Here is a 19,951-nt window from a genome sequence, read left to right as displayed (position 1 = left end):
CTCTGGTTGACATTTTGAGAATTCTTGACAAATATATTCGATCTGGAATAAATGTGCGCCAGCTACTGAGCGCAGAAAACTTTCATGGTTCCATGCTCTAGTTTTATTAAAATGGAGAGCGCACACCGCAAACAATTTGCAAACTAGAGATTCTATTCTAGCAGAAGCTGCAAATTCCTTATCATAGTACAGCCAATCAACTGAGCTATTTGCAGCTTGATAAACACCTGGGTGTACATTTTCGGACTTGGCGCTTGTGAACATGCACGCATCATTCGAATGTACGATTGCACAATCGTGCCAAGTACGCGCGAACACGTTTTCGTGGATAGCACATTCGCTCGGTTTTGATAAACTGAGAACCCACCTGGCCATTGATGGAAAACACTCCTTTGCGGTTGCGGTATACTTCCGCGTCGTCACCGCCGGGGCTGTTAATTCGCACGTGGGTACAGTCAATGCAGCCCGTAACGGCGGGGAGTCCGGCGATCTCGAAGAATTCGCGCATCACAGTGTTTAATTGGGAAGCGTCCGGAAAATGCACGAGTTCTTTGAACAGATGCCGTGCGATCAGGCGCGTTACGACTTTCTTTCATGAGCACGCACACGGCCTTGATACCCAAGTGTAATGACGCCGATAAGCTTCGTGGTGCTAGTAATTATAGACCAATTACCCTGGCCAACGTTGACTATAAAGTGCTAATGAAGGTTGTAGCCAGTAGATTCAAGCATGTCATATGAAAAATAGTAGGGCCGCACCAAACCTGTGGGATAGAGGGTCGTAGCATTGGCACAAACATACACACTACTCGAAGTGTTCGTGAGGTCTGTGACGCGGAATATCGGAAAGTAGCTATACTTCAGATAGATATTCAAAAAGCATTTGATCGGGTGTGCGACGTTGTTCTGTTTTCCATTTTACAACATGTGGGAGTTGAATCTGTGCTGCTTGAGGGGTAAGGATGGCATATGTAGTTAGTTAGTGCGGGGATTAACGTCCGCTCTTCAGTGCGGCAGGGATGTCCCTTTTCACCCTTGCTTTTCGCAATCTACATAGAGCCCTTTTTGCCGCTGTGTCATTCAATCTCAAAATATTAGGGGAATGTACACTACAGGAATGTGACATTAAAATATTGGCATACGCAGACGATGTTGCCATTTTTTGTTCGGACCCTCAAAGTGTGTTACAAGCTGTTGAATTGACCAAAAGGTTTTGTGAGGTCACTGCCTGCGCGGTGAATTGGTCAAAGTGCGTGGGGTTATGGCATGGTGAGTGGGCGGCAGCTCCAGTTGTTTTTGGGAATGTTCAATGGTCACGGACGCCATCAAAGTACCTATGTGTTCCTCTGGAACATTACCGTGAGCCCACAGATTACTGGCGAGAAGAAATAGCTAAACTTAAGGCCACTGCCGAGAGCTGGGTACGGAGAGATCTATCCATTTTTGCCAGAACGACTGTGTGCAATGTGTTTCTTCTGTCCAAACTGTGGTATGTCCTCCAAGTGCTGCAGTGTTCGAGAATCAACATTTACCGGATTCACCGTGTATTTGCAGTGTTTATTTGGTTGTCCCAATGGAAGCGAACTCGCCGTACCAACCTTTTTTTTTAAGCCCAAAGCGGCGGGTGTCGGACTGTGCCACGTGTTTGTTCGACAACTCGTCTCACGCTTTATGTTTATCCGAGACCAGCGTGATGTCTTTCTTCGAACCGTTATTCAGACTAGGTTGTTTGACGTTTTACCGGGATTTGTTATTTCGTCCTGCCGGGCACGGTGCGGACCGCAGTCGGGTTTTTTGCGCGAAGTTGTATCTGCCTGCCGTTTTCTGTTCGTTCGTTTCTCTATAAACTATTTGTCTGGTGTATCACGCAAAACTTTGACGCGTGACCTAGTGGCTATGTTGTTGCCCACGCATAGGCCCTGAGGCCCCGGGAGATGATGTGTTAAAGCGAGTCAAGAATGCCATGGTACCAGCGGCAATTAAAATTTTCTTTTTTAAATTACACAGCGAAACGTTGCCAGTAAAGACGTTTCTGGAGGCAAAAGGCATGACCCTCTACTGGTCGGTAAATTGTATTTTGTGCAAATAACCGGAAAGCATTGAGCATGTCTTTTTGGGCTGCTGGGATGTTTCTCTTTTCTGGGGCGTGCTTCAGCGCACCATAAAGAAAGAGCTCCCGCTGTCACCTCAAGGAATCCGGTTCTTAACAATAGAGCGTGAACCTGTGCCCTACGACATAATCATGGTCATGGGGCTCCACGGCATATCGAAGAGCAGAATAGCGGTGCGGCATGCTGATGTTGACGCACGCAACCCCCAAGAGTACTGCATTGAAACCATCAAATGGTTAAGAGAATGTTATAAAAAAAATAAATACTGATGTGGAATGGTTATCAGTTCTGGACGATTTGGCTGCGCTCGAAAACGTTTAAATTAACCATCGCAACGACCTTCAGCCAAGCCTGGCTGTTAGGCTTTTAACCCCTTCATGTTAAGCAATTTCTGAAAGTTGCAGTTTTCGGGGCACCTTATTTTTATCAATATGTATATCATCTGTAACCTGGCAATAAAAAAAAAAGAATCGGTGGCCGAGTTGGCTAAAGCGTCTCAGCTTGGAGTGTGGAACGAAAGCTTGCGCTGGGAACCTTCTGGGTTCGATCCCCATTGCCCCCTCCCGTTTAGATATGGATTAGTTTCGTATCGGCACGCGGTCGTGTAGTCGCTACTGTGTGATTCACATTAAAAGTCCCAGTTTAGCGGTTGTACTGCACTGGCAAAATTTCTCATCTACATCTAAGGGACCGGTCACCCGTTGAGCCGTGCCAACATAAAGGTGTTATATACAAACAAAGCAAGCCAATTTTGTATTGAGTAATTTTCGACGAACTATAGGTCTGCCTTATTTCTGGTTGTCTTTGTTTGTGTGCTGTTAACTACTAAAACACTAATTGGGTTAATTGTTCCACCAGTTTGAACAGCACAATTATTTTGAAGATTACGTGACATTAAAGTTTTGATTTTTATTTGTTCCTGCGTGTCAATACTTACTCCACGATATGGCCAAACGTGAAAGATGCCAACACATAACTACCGCATGAATCTGTTTTGAGTATAAGCTCTGATTTTTATTGTATATTAGTTTTAAATTATGATTGAATGCATAGATTGAAGCGTTCTTTTGTCTAATAACTTCCATAAAATAAAAATATAAACAAGGAATCGGTGGTCGAGTATCTTAGCGCACCGCAGCTCGTAGCACTTGGAGCGAAATTTGACGCCGTATAACCTACGATTCCTGAGTGCAATAGACTACTTCCAAAATCCCTGCATAGAACACTGCGCGCGTTGCATTATGGGACCTCTTTAGCAGCATAGAGGAGTGGCACGCTTTTGATATTAATTTCTCCGTTGACGAAGTAGTGCATCTCAGCCAGACATGTACGAAACACGTAACTAGCAACGAGTTTCTTTTCGCTAATTACTTTTTTTGGAACGAGTAACCTGTTTAGTTATTTTTTAGAAAATGAACGAGTAACGTAATTAGTTACCTTAAAGGCCAAATAACGAGTAACGGTATTTCTATACATTTGAGGATTAACGTGCACAAAACCGTTTAAGCAGCCTGGTTTTAGTTGTAATTTGAGCATGCGTCTGTTGCCACAAAGGCAGATGGGCAGCCCGAAGAACAACTAAACAGTATGACAGTATAGCAACGTTTATTGTTGAACACGTCAGTCGAACTCTACAGCTGAGAATGTTTTCAACCCGTCGAAGACAATAAGGTTCGTTGGTTTAACCTTCTAGAATCGTGTACAGACCGAATGTAAACCCTTAGGTTGCCAACATGGGAAGGCACAGAACCCATTGTCAAATTGAAACTTTAGAAGCAGAGAAAACAAAAGAGAGTGGAGAATCCCAGATTCACCAGTTCTTCCTGCAGTGAAGCACAACACCACCGTTCCCTGGAGCGCGTCAGAAGAACGACCCTTCAGCGTCCCCGGAGATGTATTCTCAATGAAGCGGGGAAACATAACCGATAAAAACTTCGAAACGCACGTACTGCTTAAGTGCAACGACTACTGAAAAAAAAAAACAATACACCATGAAATAAAAACAGTTATGTATCTGGTCCTCAAAGGATTGAAAGAAGTAACTGTTACTTTGAGGTACGATAACGCAATCCTTTGGAGAATCGGTAAGGAGTAACGCATTTAATTACTTTTGGGGGTGACGTGTACCTGTAGTATCTCAGCACTGCGTAAAAATAAAGTCAGCGCTCGCTTACATCGCACCCATTCATCTTTGCGAAAGCCCCCGCTGAAACATGGGCCTCCAGCGGGCATAAAGACCGCTCTAGGCTTAGCGACGAGTACGAGTACGGCCGGCAGCGTCCCATACCTTTTTGGCGTCCTGGTTAGCACTCCAGAGTGCAACATCACGCTCCCGGTTCACGGATAATTGAAGAAGCCCATTGAGGAGAAGGTGGCGCAAGAAAACCGACCCTGTATAATTCTTCTATGTACATTCGTAGTCCTTTTTAGATGCGAAATAACACACACACACACGCGCATACACACCCAAGCAAACAAACAAACAAACAAAGAGCGTTTTAGCGTTTTATTTGTATTGGCAGGCAACACTTGCAGTACTATTCATTTAAGGAAAGTCACATATTTGACAATGCAAGCACTGTATTTGGTCGTGACGGAATGTGAAGTAAGGATGGTAACTGGAAACCGAAACTGGGGCCAAGAGGCTTCCATGATGTTTTGCACGGCATTACGCCGCTAGGGTCGCTTCTATCTGGCAGGATGTCTATCTCCACCTTTGCCTGTTATGAATTGGAGGAGGATCGTACCGCCGTGCGGTCGTGTACCGCGTGATGCATTGATTAAATTCATCATCTACGGCCTAAACTAGCGCTGCCGACCTCAAGGGCAGACCGACCTTACGTTGTGTCAAGGCCTAGGCCGGCCGTGATAGAGCGTAAGATGGAAAGCGGCATTTCTTACGGATTTTGCTCTCACTTAAAAAGCGATGTAAGTTTTTCTACCCGCGTGAGAGTGGCTCCCCCCCCCCCCCCCCCCACTCCGTCCCCCCCCCCCCCCCCCCTTAGTCCTGCCTGAAGAACTGTACCGGCCATCTTGATTAAAACTGTGCACCAGTGTACTCATACGAGATAACCGCAGTGCGCCGATTGAAATAATTTTGGCTTACGATGTATATATATATATATATATATATATATATACGTTCTTGTTTTAATGAAATATTTCTATAAGGAAAGACGAAGAGGAAAAGGTGTTTATTTTGAATTCGTGCAGTAGGACCGCCTGAAGTCTTGTAAATCTAACTACTCATAATATTCCTCATTCCATTCTTGAGAGAACAGCCCAACACGGAGGTGTGTTTCCTTGGAAAAACAGGTGAGGTAGCAGCGAGCCTACCGAGCTGCGTTGGTAGGGAGAAACTAACCCTCATGTCAATTACGTCAGGAAAAGTGCCTTTTCACTTTAGCCCTACCGCGGCCGTATAAGCACGAACGTCAAACTTTTTTTTTGGAACGCACAGACATGGTGGATGCACTTGACGAGCCCATCGGAGAGGTGTTTCAAGCACTGGGCGACGCTGACATGCTGGGAAATACAATCATCGTACTCAGCTCCGACAACGGCGGGCTCCCGATTGGTGCCCACTCCAATCGGGGCTTCAACTTCCCTCTGCGTGGCGGAAAGGGAACCCTCTGGGAAGGAGGCTGCAGAGCGACGGGTTTCATCTGGAGTCCCCTGCTGAAGCGCAAGGGCGTCGTGTCGGACCAGATGATGCACGTCACCGACTGGCTTCCTACCCTCTACTCCGCAGCCGGTACGTTTCCGTGCAAGTTTCGGCACAGAATACATTATAGACGCTTTGAAGCAGCGGTGCACGGGCGCTGCCGTAACAGATCTTGAGTTTTTTTTGTTTCCTCTTATTACGTTTACTTCACTTCAGCAGTACCACGGTGGCAGGGCAGGTTATTGCCTTTTTGAAATAAACTGTGTCCTTCTACCCAGAATCGCCTTTTATGGAGGCTCGTCAGTGCCTACTTAAGTGGCTCGGCATCTGGCTAAGACGGGAGAGGGTCAGAAATGGCCGCTTTAACCTGGCACGTGTGCCAAGCGCCTATGCGGAGAGCAAGTCGTCTGCTTCTTGCGCAGGAATTGCGGAGACGTCAGAACGACGCCGAGCTCCGATTGGCCCTGATAGAAGAATAGTGGGCCGCCTTGGAGGTCTACCCACAATCCTTCAATCAGAACCAATCATAGCTCAGCGTCTTTCGGACGTCACCACAACCCATGCGAAAGAAGCAGATGAACTTGCGCTCCGCATACGGCTGGCACCTAAAGCCGTGGACACTCAGCTGAGACATCATTCAAAAGAGTCTGCCGACCCTGCCTGTAGTATGACTCGTTCTGTGTGGGCGAAAACACGACGACGATGCTCATGGTAGGACGATCGAATTTGTAGCTCTAAAAAGACTACGTTATTCTATGGTTATTTTTTGTTTATTGACCGAATCTTTCCCTGGTTTTTTAAGGATACGTCTCCTTTCTTCGCCGAATCAGGAGCCATGACTATGCCCAACGTGCCCACGTAATATGAGCCTCCCGAATCCACCACAGCCCAACCAGGATAAATCTGGATCTGCCGAACCACATAAGAAGCCTGAAGACTATCATGGTAGCGTCATGGATGACTTCGACACGAAGCTGGGTGGAAAACCCAAATGCCGAAAAAGAGACGACACGGCTCAAATTCATTTGAGGACACAATCATAACCCAACGGGGTTATAATCTCACAATCACTGTTAAGCCTACCGAACCAACCACAATCATCACCGACATGAGCCCTAATGTACTAAAACAAAAGCTGGAAAGCCTGGTCCCGGACAGTGTCATCTAGATTCGGCCAAACTATCGATTGAATCTTCTGGCCATCGATGCTAGAAATGTAGAATCCACCGAAGCACTCCTCCAAATAAAGAACCTGGGAACAGTTAAAGTTCAAACTTACGAGCCTCCTCCACCATCGGCATTTGTGGGTATTATTGGGGGAGTATCTGCAGACTTCGAAGATGCCGATCTCTTGGCAGCCATGCGAGAAAAAAAGCTCCAGTAATCCAGGTGAGAAGACTTAGAAAGTCGAAGGTTGTCAAACCGGTCTTCGAAATAAAATCCTCACTGAATATATCACTACGGGGCATACACGCTACAAAGTTCTTCCCCACCTTGAAAAACCAAAGCAATGTCCGAAGTGCAATCGCTTCGGACACATTGCAAGCACCTGTTTTAAGGAGCAGCGCTGCAGCCGTAGTGGCGGCGACCACGGAGTAAATGAGTGTGCAGCCGAGCAGCCTAATTGCATCAATTGTAAGAAGCGCCATGATGCGACATCAAAGGTTTGTGCCATCTACAAAGTAGAAGGACAAATCACCAACAACAAAAGCTTAAAAAATGTGAACTACACGTCCGCTAAATTTGCTATCGAAAACAACTAGGAGGACTGTGGAACTGGAAGAAACTGTACACCTCGAAAACGATCGCAAGGTTCAAGAGAAGATAATCAAGCAAGTATTCCAATCCAGAACGAGGATTATTTCCCTCCTTTGGAAAATTTTACAAGCAAAACTGCTTTAGACACCTCAGCAGCTCCCACAGAACAGTCTCGACGAAGCACTCTGCCTTCTAGCGCTTCAGCAGCTACCGCCACAAAAGGCCTTCAACAGGTCTGGCCCGGCCAACCCGAAAACAGAGCCACCTGCTGATACTGATGTAATATATATTAGAACACCTAAGCCCCAAAGCCTCCGAAGTGCGATTTGTACGTTAGCCATACAGCTACGTACCTATATCACGTCTCTCAATTTTTCATTCGCTCAAGCACTAGTCACAGTAATCGACATGATCTTGACATTTTCCAGCTCCTGGTCTAAGTAGTCTCGCCTTCATAAGGTCGGACTGCAATCGACAAAAAAAAATTATTTTCCCGCTGCGCAAGACGCAGTTTAATACCTAAGATTCTTCAGTGGAATGTTCATAGACCACGAAAACGGATAGGCGACTTACGTCAATACTTACAAAGGCAGAAAATTGAAGTACTTGCCCTCCAGGAGACAAACTGCAAACCACAATCGATTCGTCTATCGCCCTATGTTATCTACATTAGTACGCCTGGGACAGCCCTCACATCAACAGATCCTCCCAAGGCATCCTATATACGTACACGGAGCTCTACCTCAATTACAGGTGGACTTGTCGGACTTCTGCGATAACATCGCTGGATATGTCGGTTTGGCAATCAAAAAAGGTAACTCAGATCTCACTGTCGTCTCAGTCTACATTAGACCTAACGTTCACTCGGACCCATCTTCAATGTGTGCAATCCTCTCGCGATGCGCGCCATCCTCCCTGTTTCTTGGTGATTTTAACACCCACAATGAGACCTGGAGGGATAAGAAAACACCTCGCGGGCGACTGCTAGAGGATGTCGCAACTGCCCTTGGTCTTCACAGCTTGAACGACGGAGTAGCAACCCTCGTACGACCTGACGTGGAGAGAAGTGTACTTGACCTTAGCTTCACTACGGCCCCAGCACGAGCCTTGTGGTCAGCTGAAGCTGATAGCTGGGGCAGCGACCACCTACCGATCAATATTACTTCCCTAGGAAGAGGCCCCACCACGCACAAGACTTGCAAAGTTACTAACTGGGATGCGTATTGCGTGTTCTTTGCCGAAATATTGTCTCTAGGCAATATGAATTACACGACAGCCATCTCCAATGCGCTACCGTGATTATTCCTATATATCGGCCAACTCCTGACCTAACATACCTAAAGTTACGTGCCTCGCGATGTCAGGCACAGCGCCGAGCACTTAAAACACCAAAGCAAAAAAACATTCAGCGATATCAAAAGATAGACAGAGCATTCCGCAAGCACACCAAACGTTTACAAAGGCGACAATGACGGCAGCGTTGCGAGTCGCTTCGCTCTCCAGGTGGAGGAAAACAAGAGTGGCGCACGGCCCGTGTCCTTGCCGGGCACGCTGTTGCACGGTCACCTGCTCTCGGTTTTGTCATCGCCCAGAACATAACTGTGGCTAGAGCAGTAGAATTTTTTGCCGATGAATTCACCTCTTTCCCTGTTTCACCCCAAGGCAACGCCGCGCATAGCACCACTATTAACACTTTACCAACAACACCGGCTGCTAGCGACGCGGACTTCACTCTGAAGGAACGGGAACATGCTCTTCACCGCTCTGCTGGGAAACCCAGAGCTCCAGGGTCAGATGGAATCACCTTTCAGGCCTTGCGCAATTTAGATGCAACGGCCCTTCCGGACCTTTTGGAATATCTGAGTGACATCTGGGCGCTGGGCAGTTCTTCCACGCGCATGGCTTACATTTGAAGTAGTTCCTATTCACCAACCAGAGAAACCATCCAGTGACATCACCTCCTACAAGCCTATCTCCCCCACCTGCTGTCTCGGCAAGGTTCTGGAGCAAATGGTTCTGGGACGCCTTGACTGGCAGCTTGAGACATCTGGCGCTCTACCACATCAGCTATCAGGCTTCGGCCAACGGCGGTGCATAACAGACGCGATTGGTGACCTTGTGTCAGTCACGGAACAAACAAAGGCAACTGGCCAAGCAACCTCGGCAATATTCCTTGATATCAAAAAGGCCTTTGACTCTATCCCGCATGGAACCATTCTCGCTCAGCTAATCAGGCTTGGTGTTACTGGCCGAGCACTCGCATCCGTTCGCGCGTTCCTCACAGGGCGTATAATATGCGTTCGCTTAGAAGCTGTGCGCCGTTAGCAAGAGGAGGTAGCCCAGGGTGTTCCTCAGGGCAGCGTCATTAGCCCTTTTTTGTTCAATGCAGCAATGGCACCTCTGCCGAAGGCTTTTCAGCCCTTAAACACCCCTTCTTCAGTCATAAACATCGCGATTTACGCTGACGATGTTGCTTTCCGGGCTACTACCCCAACTAGCTCACATGACATGCAGCGAACACTACAGCTAGGCCTTGGCACTATAGCTGACGTAATATCTCAGCTTGATCTTACGCTTACGTTATCCGTCTCCAAAACAGTTGCTCTTCAGTACCACCCTACTGCCAGATCTTCGATTAACCGAACTTGCACGATCAATGGGACAAACGTGACAGGGGTTCGAACATACTCCCATCTAGGCTTCCTCCTAGATTATCGAGTCTCCTGGAAACTAGCAGTCAAGAGAACCATTATCAGATGTCGCCGACACCTCAAAGCTAACAATAGAATTATTGGCAACAGATAGGGGACCGTCAGGCAATGATGATGCAACTCTATAGAGGTCTTATTCTTTCAAGGTTGCTTGCTATACACACAGCCACTGGTGCACCTCGCCAATGCCCAGAGCTCAGAAGCTGAGACTCTCCAGAGGGTGGCAGTCCGTCTGTGCCTTGGATTGCCTAGATATTCACCAAACGTTCCAACATCATTGGAAGCGAGGGTAAACCTAGTCAAAAATCACGGTAGAAATGTGACACTCCGACAGATAGCGAGGCAAACTGCCTGCCGCTCAACTGCTCCTATTCTGAATTGCCTTCGCCAACGTCCGCTTTCTTTGCCTTAGTTCTCTGGCAACAGAGTGCATTGCCTTTATTTGTGTTCTGGACACCGACTACCCGGCACCGTAACCATATACCCCTTCATTGAACATAAATGAGATAGTTGCAACGCTCAAGAGCAAACGCAATACAGCACAGGTCATTGCCCGGGTCACTACATAGGATTATATAAAGACACTGTACCAGGCATGGATGAGAATATACACTGACGGCTCAGTTCTTCACAGCAGAAAGTCATCTGCCGCAGCGGTCTACCTACCTAACCTGAATGTGTCTCATGCCAGAAAGCTCAGCTCCCACGCCGCATCAACAACCGCTGAGCTGGTGGCCCTTAGGCTTGGGCTTGACGCCCTGGATAAACTTCCTTACTGGGAGAAAGCTTTGCTTCTTACCGACTCAATATTATGAGTCGGTAAGAAGCAACATCTCGGTAATCTTGATGATGCCTCTCAATATGCTTGATACATCGCACACCTTGCAAGAAACCTCCAAGCGAAGGGCTGGGAAATATTCCGATGGTTGCCCTCACATGTAGGGACTTTTTGGGTAATGAGACGGCCGACCGTCTTGCCGCTGCGGCACACCAGCTTGGAACTTATATTATAATGGTGCCGAAGATTCCAAAAGTCAAGCTGCTAATTCATCAAGCGATAACGCAGAATCATCCGGACCCACGGCTCGCTGACGGGAGACCACCCCAACGCGTCCCTTCGAAGCTACGACGTGCAAGCGCCTCCGTACTACTCCGGCTTCGCACTGGCTGTGCCTCTACTGCGTCTGCCATTCATCGAATTGACGCAACGATGAGTTAAAACTGCCCTACTTCTGTCAGTCTTGAGGACGTGGACCATCTCTTTTGAACCTGTCCGAATTACGCGTGCGAGAAAAAAATCTTCAACGAGCTACAGATCTCCGGAGGATCCCGCTCTACTACGCAAGATATTCTCCCCTCCCCCCCTTCCCCGGTTCCGTTCATGATGCCGCTAGAACATTACCTTACCTTATATTCCTGGAAGAAACCTGCCTATTGGACCGCTTGTAACAGTGCCGACAGTGCTGTGAATAGATATACAGTAGTGGACAAACATAATCAAGTAACTATAACCTCATCAAAGATGCCCTCCCTCTTCCTTCTTTACCTTTCTAAACATTTCTTTTGATTCCTCTTCCCTTATCCCTAACCTGGAACTGTCTTGCCTCCAATCAACGGTGTAACTAATAAGTTGGCTTCCTTTCTTTTCAGCACTTCTCTTTCTCTCTCTCTCTTTACTGTATAGCGCTCGTGTCCAAATGGCCTTACGGAAACTTTCTGCAGACGTGTTTGGAGCGTACAAATGTACGAATAAGACGCGCTTCGATCATACCTGAGGAGTCACCGCAGATAAGTCTGTCAGCGTATCGGTAGCGAACATCGAGCCCTTTGAACGATGTATGGGTAGTATGACTGCTGCCTTAGCGTTTCTGGAATTCTCACACCAAAAGACGAGTGCCAGCCGAACAATGACGCAAGGTTCGTCTCCTCGCTGATTGGACGCGGGTGCCAGCCGCGTGTGTTGCCGAGTGGATTCGGGTTACTCTGGCGGGTCATACGACGTGAGCAAACATACGCCAGTGACGCGCTCTATCTTGCGCATGCGCGAAACGAGAGAGAGAGAGAGAGAGAGTTATCTAGGCCTTCAGCGTTCTCGCCGAGTGCGCGCGCTCTTTTCCTGCTCTTTCTTTACTTCGGTGCGCTTTCTGGGTAGGGCCGTTCACGAGGAAGCCGCAGCGCGGCGTGAATCTACCATCTTGTCCCTTCCCTTATGTCTCCGTTCCTGAGTTACGACGGAGTTGCCGTGGCGTCAGATACGGCGGCGCAGTCAACGCACCTTGCTCGACGCCGCATCACATTCTGTGTTACCGCTGCCTTTGCCACGATAGTGGGGGAAAGGGACGATCGCTTTTAGAACACAAAATGTGCTATGTAGCCGGCATCTAAATACGGTTCCTGGCACCTAACCTTTCCGGTTGCGCACTTCTGTGACGAAACACAAGCACACAAAGCCTGCTTCAGCACTGAGCTCGCACTCCGGTCCTCGCTGATAGGACGTGAGCCCCGGCCGAACGCTTCCCCAAAACTGTAGCATACCTGCGCCCCGCGCTGGAATGGCACCCTGCACGAAATCCAGGACTACGGCGTCATTAAGGCCTTTCTCTAACATATCACTTGTTGTCTGTGTTACATTGGCTGCGCGCTAAATTTAGCTCAAGTAGATGCGACGTTACTCCCGAGGATCATGTAATCGAACAGAGCGGCGCTCTAATCATATCGGACGCTAAACGGGCGAGGTCCGAGATCTCAAGTCACTGCCTCTGTTTCCATGATCCGAAAAAGGGACGATTTTTTTTAGGCAGTAGGTCCGTTGCAAAAAGTTGACATCAGAACTGGCTGTCCGCGGAGCCGAAGGGAACGCCGGTCTCTGCAGCACCGGTGGTAGCAGATAGGGGATTACAGAGGAGACGAAGGGCATGCGACCGAAGGCAGGCGACCAAGTGTGATACCCTCTCTCTCCCTCTCTTTCTCTCACTATCTTTAGTGCCACGTGGTGGACTCCGCGGGGAGAGAGAGAGCGTACAGGACTTTGCGCTCTTTTGGAATGTTTTGCCAAAGACCAAAGGCGAAGCGGACCGCCCGACGTACCCTTACTCCCCCCCCCCCCCCCCCCCCCCCATTCCTAATCAAACGTTATACTTTTCAAAGAGCCGGTGTGCAATAAAAGCACGAATATACAAAGACGAATATCCATATATGATATATAATAAGGCACGTAGGTCAACACTCTTAGCGCGAACAAGTGAACCCTGAGTTTTTCTGCGTTTCTTTGAAGTTTGAGAACCAGATGAAGCATCACTGGTGGCCGCCATTTCTTGGACAAGAAGCGCGTGATTGGATCCGCATCGTCGCCCAGCGCTGACACAGATTGTGTGCCCAAGTAATGGCGGAATTGGATAATACACTACTTGCAAAACTCCCTGCATGCAACGCTGCACTCGGTGCATTATGGGACCTCTTTGGCCATGGAGAGGAGTGGAATGGTTTTGATTTCGATCGCCCCGTTGACGAAGTTGTGCATCCCAGCACTGCTTGAAGATAAAGTCGGCGCTCCCTTGCAACGCACCCATTCATCTTCGAGAGCCCCCGTTGAAACACGGACCTTCGGCGGCCATAAGGACCTGCCTAGACTTAGTGGGGAGTAGGGGCAAGGCCTGGCGGGTCATACCTTTCTGGAGGCCTAACTACAACTCCAGAGTGCACAATGACCCTCTGGTCACGGATCATTTAAGAAGCCTACGACATTGGGGCGATGGAACAAAATGATCGGCCCAGCATAATTATTTTTCCTTTCTTAACCTGCACATAAACTCTGTTATGTAGAAAGCCTCCCCCTCCCCCTCCCTCCCCCCCTCCAAAAAAAAAAAGTTAATAAGCATTCTATTCGCATTGGTAGGCAACACCATAAATTTAAGAAAGATCACATATTTCAAAATTCATGCGCAGTATTTGGTCGTGACGGGATGTCGTGAATTAGGGTTGGCAAATCTAAACCGAAACGGTGGCCAAGAGGTACCCAAGATGCTTTGCACGGCACTACGCCACGAGGATGGCTTTGATTTTGAAAGAGGTCTATCGCCGCAGCGTCCACTAGAAGACACACGCGTTTTAAAAGGGTTTATCGAAAGACTGTCATCAAAACAGCTCGTGTGGTGGAACGCGTTCATTTGGGGCATCAACCTGAGTGGCAATAGTTGTTATCCGCGAGTACCCTCCGGAGTTAAATTCAAAGAAGCACCTTTGTTGTGTTCGCGTTAAAGGGGCCGTGCAACGATGTTTACTAGAAATGTTTTTCCCATTAGACGAGCTCACTGGCACTAGCGAAACCCAACTACAGTCGCACGTAACGCCACTGACAAGAAACTCCTTTGTTGCAATGCAATTTTAAATAAGCGGTGCAACGATATTCAGTTGGAATGTTTTTCACTGTACACGAGCTTACTGGCACTAGTGGGACTCAAGGATACTCGCACGCAACGCCACTGGTCAAGAAACTCCTTTGTTGCGGTATCATTTGATGGACAAAAACGATTATATTCATTTAATCCCTTGTTTGCGAAACTTGATGAAGTAACGCGGGGATCGCAGTACACCCCAATGACGATATTTGAATGCGGTTCATAGATTGGACCCGATAATTGCGTGGGCACTCGATTTGGGCTCGTTATAATTACTAGCTCGAGAAGCATTCGGGTAGTGGCTCGTGTCCAATCGCTGTAACGACGACAATAGCCGAGCCATAACAATGTCTGGAACTCAGCGCGTGTCCTGTGCTTTGCCAACACCAGCGCGTGGCTATGATCAACATTGGCGGCATATAATCGGCTCCAGATCACGTGGCCGCCTGTTCTGGCTGCGAGTTGAGGGGGTGAACGCTGCCCGTTTTAGAGCGCAGCTCTTAGGGGCCCGTTTTCGGCTTGAGCGGCTTCGGCGTAACCGCGAGGTCACGTGAACACCCCACAAGGGAGGTCACGTAATCCCCCCCAGAGGTCACGTGACCCCCCGAGGTTACGTGGCCCCCCAAGGTCACGTGACCCCCCCCCGGTCATGTGGTCACGTGACCCCCTGAGGTCACGTGACCCCCCTGGGTCACCTGACTTCAAGGAGTCACCTATCCCTCAGTACGCTTCCACCCTCCTCCTCAAGAGCTGCGCTCTAATCCGGCGTTACAAGGAATTGTAAACGGCTTTCATTTTTTTCTTTAATTTTTTTTCTGGGACTTCTATTGCGTGAGGTGAAAAACGAACGCGTGTTTCATAGGTCATTAACGCCAGGGAGCCGTCTTAAGCGGTATTTGCGCAAAGTATGAAAATTGTTGCATCGCCCCTTTAAGGACAAAAGCAAGCGTTTTCTTTCTGTCTCCTTCGCAAAACTTGATGACGTAACTGGGGACGGTATTTGAATGCGGCTCAAAGACTGGACCCGAGCATTGCGTGAGCACTAGATTTGGGCTCGTGGTAACAAAATAGCTCGATTAGCATTTGAGTAGTAGCCCGTATCCATTCGTTGCAATGCCGACAATAGCCGAATCATAACAATGTCTGGAACTCAGCTCGTGTCATGTGCTTTGGCAACCCCAGCGCGTGACTATAATCAACATTGGCGGCATATAATCGGCTCCAGCCCACGTGGCTGCTTGTTAATTTTTTCTGCGACTTCGATTGCGTGTGGTGAATAACAATCGCCTGTTTCGTAGGTCATTGACGTCGGGGATTCGTTCTAAGCGGTGGTTAGCGAAATACAAAAATCATTGCATCGTCCCTTTAAGGGTGCCGCGCAGTGTGCGCTAAAACATTGCCATTGAGTATTATATTTATTAGGCGTTACACGAAGGCAGTTAGGTAAAATAATGCGATGGCCGAAATTGTCGTTTCAGACATCGCTTTTTAAGATGTCGCGGATGGAAAAGGATAGAAAAACGTAAAACTTAGATTAAAGGCTTAATCTGGGAACGTCTGCCAGAAACAAAATAAAGAGTGAGCGTCAAGAAAGCAGCAGCGAGCGTCGAAGTGTCGGCGTGACAGCCGGGAGAGAGCCTCTCGGCTGTCACGAGCGCGAGTGCCTCTCAGCGAGGCCACGCTGGCCTCGTTATTTTCTACACGCGGTATCTCGAACATTCGTCCTTGAGTGCTCGAGCTTCCATTCGGCGTAAAAGTAAACGCGAATATTGTATGCATACAGCAATTTATATGGTCTCTGACGGAGTAAGAACGGCATGGCGTCTCTTTCAGTGTCCGGCCTCCTGCACAGGCTCGTCGCCATTCGCCGTGCTTTGACTGCGCGTTCATGCTCGAGACTCATGGGGCAACGAAGCTTTATTGAAAATGGGAAGCTCGGGCTGGAGGCGGGAGAGCTTAAGGACCTCCCTGCAGTTCTTAACCTGTCGGTGACAATGATTGATAGCATTTTGTTGCGTTGCTTTTTTTAAAACAGGGTGACAGCTGGTATATAGATATTTCGATTGTGACTCATTCGAAGGATTATATTTTTTGAAAATTACGAAAAATATGCAATGTGCTGAACCGGCAGGAGAACAGTTAAAAATCTTTGAAAAATGCAAGAGTTCTTAAAGGGTAACTGCAAAGAAAAAAAGTTTTTTTTAAATAGCCTAATTGGGACAAGCATGTCAAAAAACAATTTTTCCGCGAGAAAAAACATTTTTTACAGCAATATTTATTCGTGAGACTCATTTTAGTTTGCGGCTATTTCGTCTGTTTTAAATCGCGCGCCACGAAGTTGTGATTATGTGACGTCAATCCCAAAAGGTTCTCATTGGCTAAGAGTTTGATTGACAGCTTAGATCCGGTTGTTAAACCTTTGTTATATGTTGCAATTTCCTTTTGAGCGGCATATTTTTACGTTTAAAGAATAACCCATGTGATGAGAGTTATTATTCTTTACAAAAGGTTTACAAGACGGGCACTTCCGTTTGAATTCATACAAACAAAAGCTTCGCCATTCTTTCATGGCCGCCGAAGCCTCTGCTCCCGCCTGTCTCGCCTACCTCGACTAATCGTTTCGCCGAAGTGATCAGTGTTTCGTCGTTTCGTGCTGACCCAGGTGCTTGAGTGAGACTTCTTGAAGTGAAGTAGTGTGTGTTTAGCAGCTGTCGCAGGTGTTAGTGATAGAAAGCGACGCGGGGTTTCGGCTTTCATAGCGCGGTTCTTTCGTTTTCCTCTTTGCTTGCTTAGCGTGCTTTTTTTTTTTTTTTTTTTTTGCTTGTTTGCGCGTGCAAATGCTGACTTTTTGGAGATGTCAGATGCGTGATCCCGACAATGAGCCTTCCAGCAGCCATGTCGCCCCGAAAGGAATGCTATTTGGCTGGAGGCAATCGGGCGTTCGCGCAGCGACCAACGTGTCTAGTTACGTTCTCGTCATATCGCTCTGGAGGCCGTCGAGATTCGCCCCGTGTGCACCTAACGTCCGCGACTAGACAGAAAATAAAAAAGCACTATGTCCACTACGTAAAAATGGTCTCAGTTCATGCATCTGTAGGCAGGTACGAAATCGTGCCCAAATTTATTCACACCGCACGATGCAACACGTCGCTGTACAAACGCAGTCCAACACGAAGCATAAAAACGGCAGATTTAGGACAACAATTCGGAGTCCATTGTTCAATTAAAACACTTGAAAACGGCCGCAGCTTTTTACTCACGGTATGCGTCGGGAAACTTCCACATTTTGAAACAGAACGAGGCAGATTTACTTTTAAAAACGCTCCCAGCGTCCTGCCGGACCAGTTTGACTGGATCAGCTGACGACGACGGGACTTAACTGGTTGAACGTCAACCCCACAACCAATTTGCGCTCCGTGTTAGCACCGCATTACACACACCACGAACGTTTCAGCTCTGTCGCATCGCCGTGTTGCACCAAACAGAACGAGATCGCCGAAACCAACGCAGCGCTGTCGTGAACCTTGGCTTGTGGCTGCGCACTCGTGGCTGTGACTCCCTTCACTTTCAAAGCGCGCACGACGATTACGAACGATACTTTCCGTCTTCCGGGAACATCACAGGGGCACTTCTCCGGTGACGTCTTCGCTACATATGCTCGCAAACCGCGTTAAACCAAAACAATACCGACAATACTGCGGTACCGCGGCCTGGCGTAGTTGCCAGATCTTGCCGGAAGTCGAGACGCTGCGTCGGTTCAACTCCGCAACGCAAGGAGAGTGAGGGGCGGGGCGTACTCCTCTTCCGCGGGGGTCGAAAGAGCGGGAGTTTCAAATGTGGAGAGGTTCTGACTCTACTAAATTACGTCCTGTGGCGTAAATATTGATTTAAAAAATCATTTTTTTTCGCGGAACATTTGTTTGGTGACATGCTTGTCCCAATTAGGCTGTTTAAAAAAAAACTTTTTTTTCTTTGCAGTTACCCTTTAAAGTGACTCATAAAAATATTGAAACTTAAAGGTTGCGATCTCTGTAACGAATTCAATGTATTTGTAAAAACATGTTACACTAGCTGGGTCGTGCTGACAGAGATCAGGAGGAGTAGAATGTGTTGTGAAGGGGGGAAATGATGTAGGTCTGCATAAAAGGTCACGTGACCTCGCGATATCAAACGACTGTATTGCCAGATGGCTTCATGGTGTCGCGTCACGTCGCAATCACGTGACCTCAGGATGTCACGTGACGCTATATTACGTGATGTCATGTCGCCTCACTAACGTGACACTATGATTTCATGTTACGTGACGCTGCCATTGACATCAGGGTGTCTAGCACGCCACGTCTTCATGTGACGCCACTGTGGGTGTTTCGTGAGTTAAGATGTCACATAATGTCACAGTCCTTCATTATGGTTTTTAAGACGGCTCTTTATTACTATTTTCGAGTGGAATTCGGCTAATAAAACACATTTTGTGTTACTGTACTTACCCAGTTGTCCATTCACGGGAGGAAATCCCCTATCGCTGGGAAAGCTGGACGGCACCGATATGTGGGCACCCTTGTCCCTCGGATACGCGTCCCCGCGCTACGAGATCCTGTACAACATCGATCCGATCAACAACAATTCGGGTCTTCGTTGTACCAACTACAAGCTGGTCCTCGGTATAACCGAAGACGGGCAGCACGACCCGCGATTCCTGACCACAGGAGGCTCGCGTCCCTATGACGACCTGGACCTCCTGATGGTCCAGTCCACAGCGGCCAGGGTTCTGAGGGACCTTCGCAACAAGGGAGACCTCCAGTTTCCCGACAAGTGGCGGGAGAAGGCGACGCTCGACTGCGGCTACAAGGTGCCCAAGAACTTCGTGTCCCTGGCTCCACCGTACTTGTTTGACCTGGCCAGCGACCCCTGCGAGATCAACAACATTGCCAGTTCGCAGGCAGGGGTGAGCGTTTGTTGAACGGAGAGTTGTTTACATGCATGTATGGTGCCTGAAACATGTCTCCGACTGGTGTGTTTACCGCGTCCAGAAACGTGGTCTCTTGATTTCCGCCTGGTGACGCCATAGAAGTTCCACGCTGTCGTCCGTCGCGATCCTGGCGGTGTCACAGCACCGGAGGTGAATGTTGCAGACGCTTGTTCTGGCTGCAGGTCGCTCTACAGTTTGAATCCACGGAAGCTTCGACAGTCAGCAGTTGGGACGCTGCGACGACAGCGACACTCGCGTTTGCTTGTGCTTTTTGCCGGAACTTTTACCGCCACCTACCAGGATCGCGACATCCGACAACGTGACACTCCGACTTTTTTGAC

At 48.2% G+C, this 19,951-nt stretch overlaps 1 protein-coding gene across 1 annotated transcript in view; it reads left to right on the top strand.

Annotated features, from left to right (window-relative positions):
• The window catches only part of LOC115314898 (arylsulfatase B-like), an 81,605-nt gene extending 62,004 nt beyond the window's left edge, over positions 1-19,601 (top strand). The window contains exons 6-8 of the mRNA XM_042289024.1: positions 5,572-5,865; positions 9,865-9,867; positions 19,150-19,601. Of these exons, the coding sequence (XP_042144958.1) occupies positions 5,572-5,865; positions 9,865-9,867; positions 19,150-19,601 (749 nt within the window). The remainder of the gene's footprint in view (positions 1-5,571; positions 5,866-9,864; positions 9,868-19,149) is intronic.
• The last annotated feature ends 350 nt before the right edge of the window (positions 19,602-19,951 follow it).

Source organism: Ixodes scapularis, unplaced genomic scaffold (genome assembly GCF_016920785.2).
Source record: "Ixodes scapularis isolate PalLabHiFi unplaced genomic scaffold, ASM1692078v2 PGA_scaffold11__112_contigs__length_91849675, whole genome shotgun sequence".
NCBI classification, from domain to species: domain Eukaryota; kingdom Metazoa; phylum Arthropoda; class Arachnida; order Ixodida; family Ixodidae; genus Ixodes; species Ixodes scapularis.
Note: the sequence above shows the minus strand (reverse complement) of the source record. Positions and strands in the feature narration are given on the sequence as shown.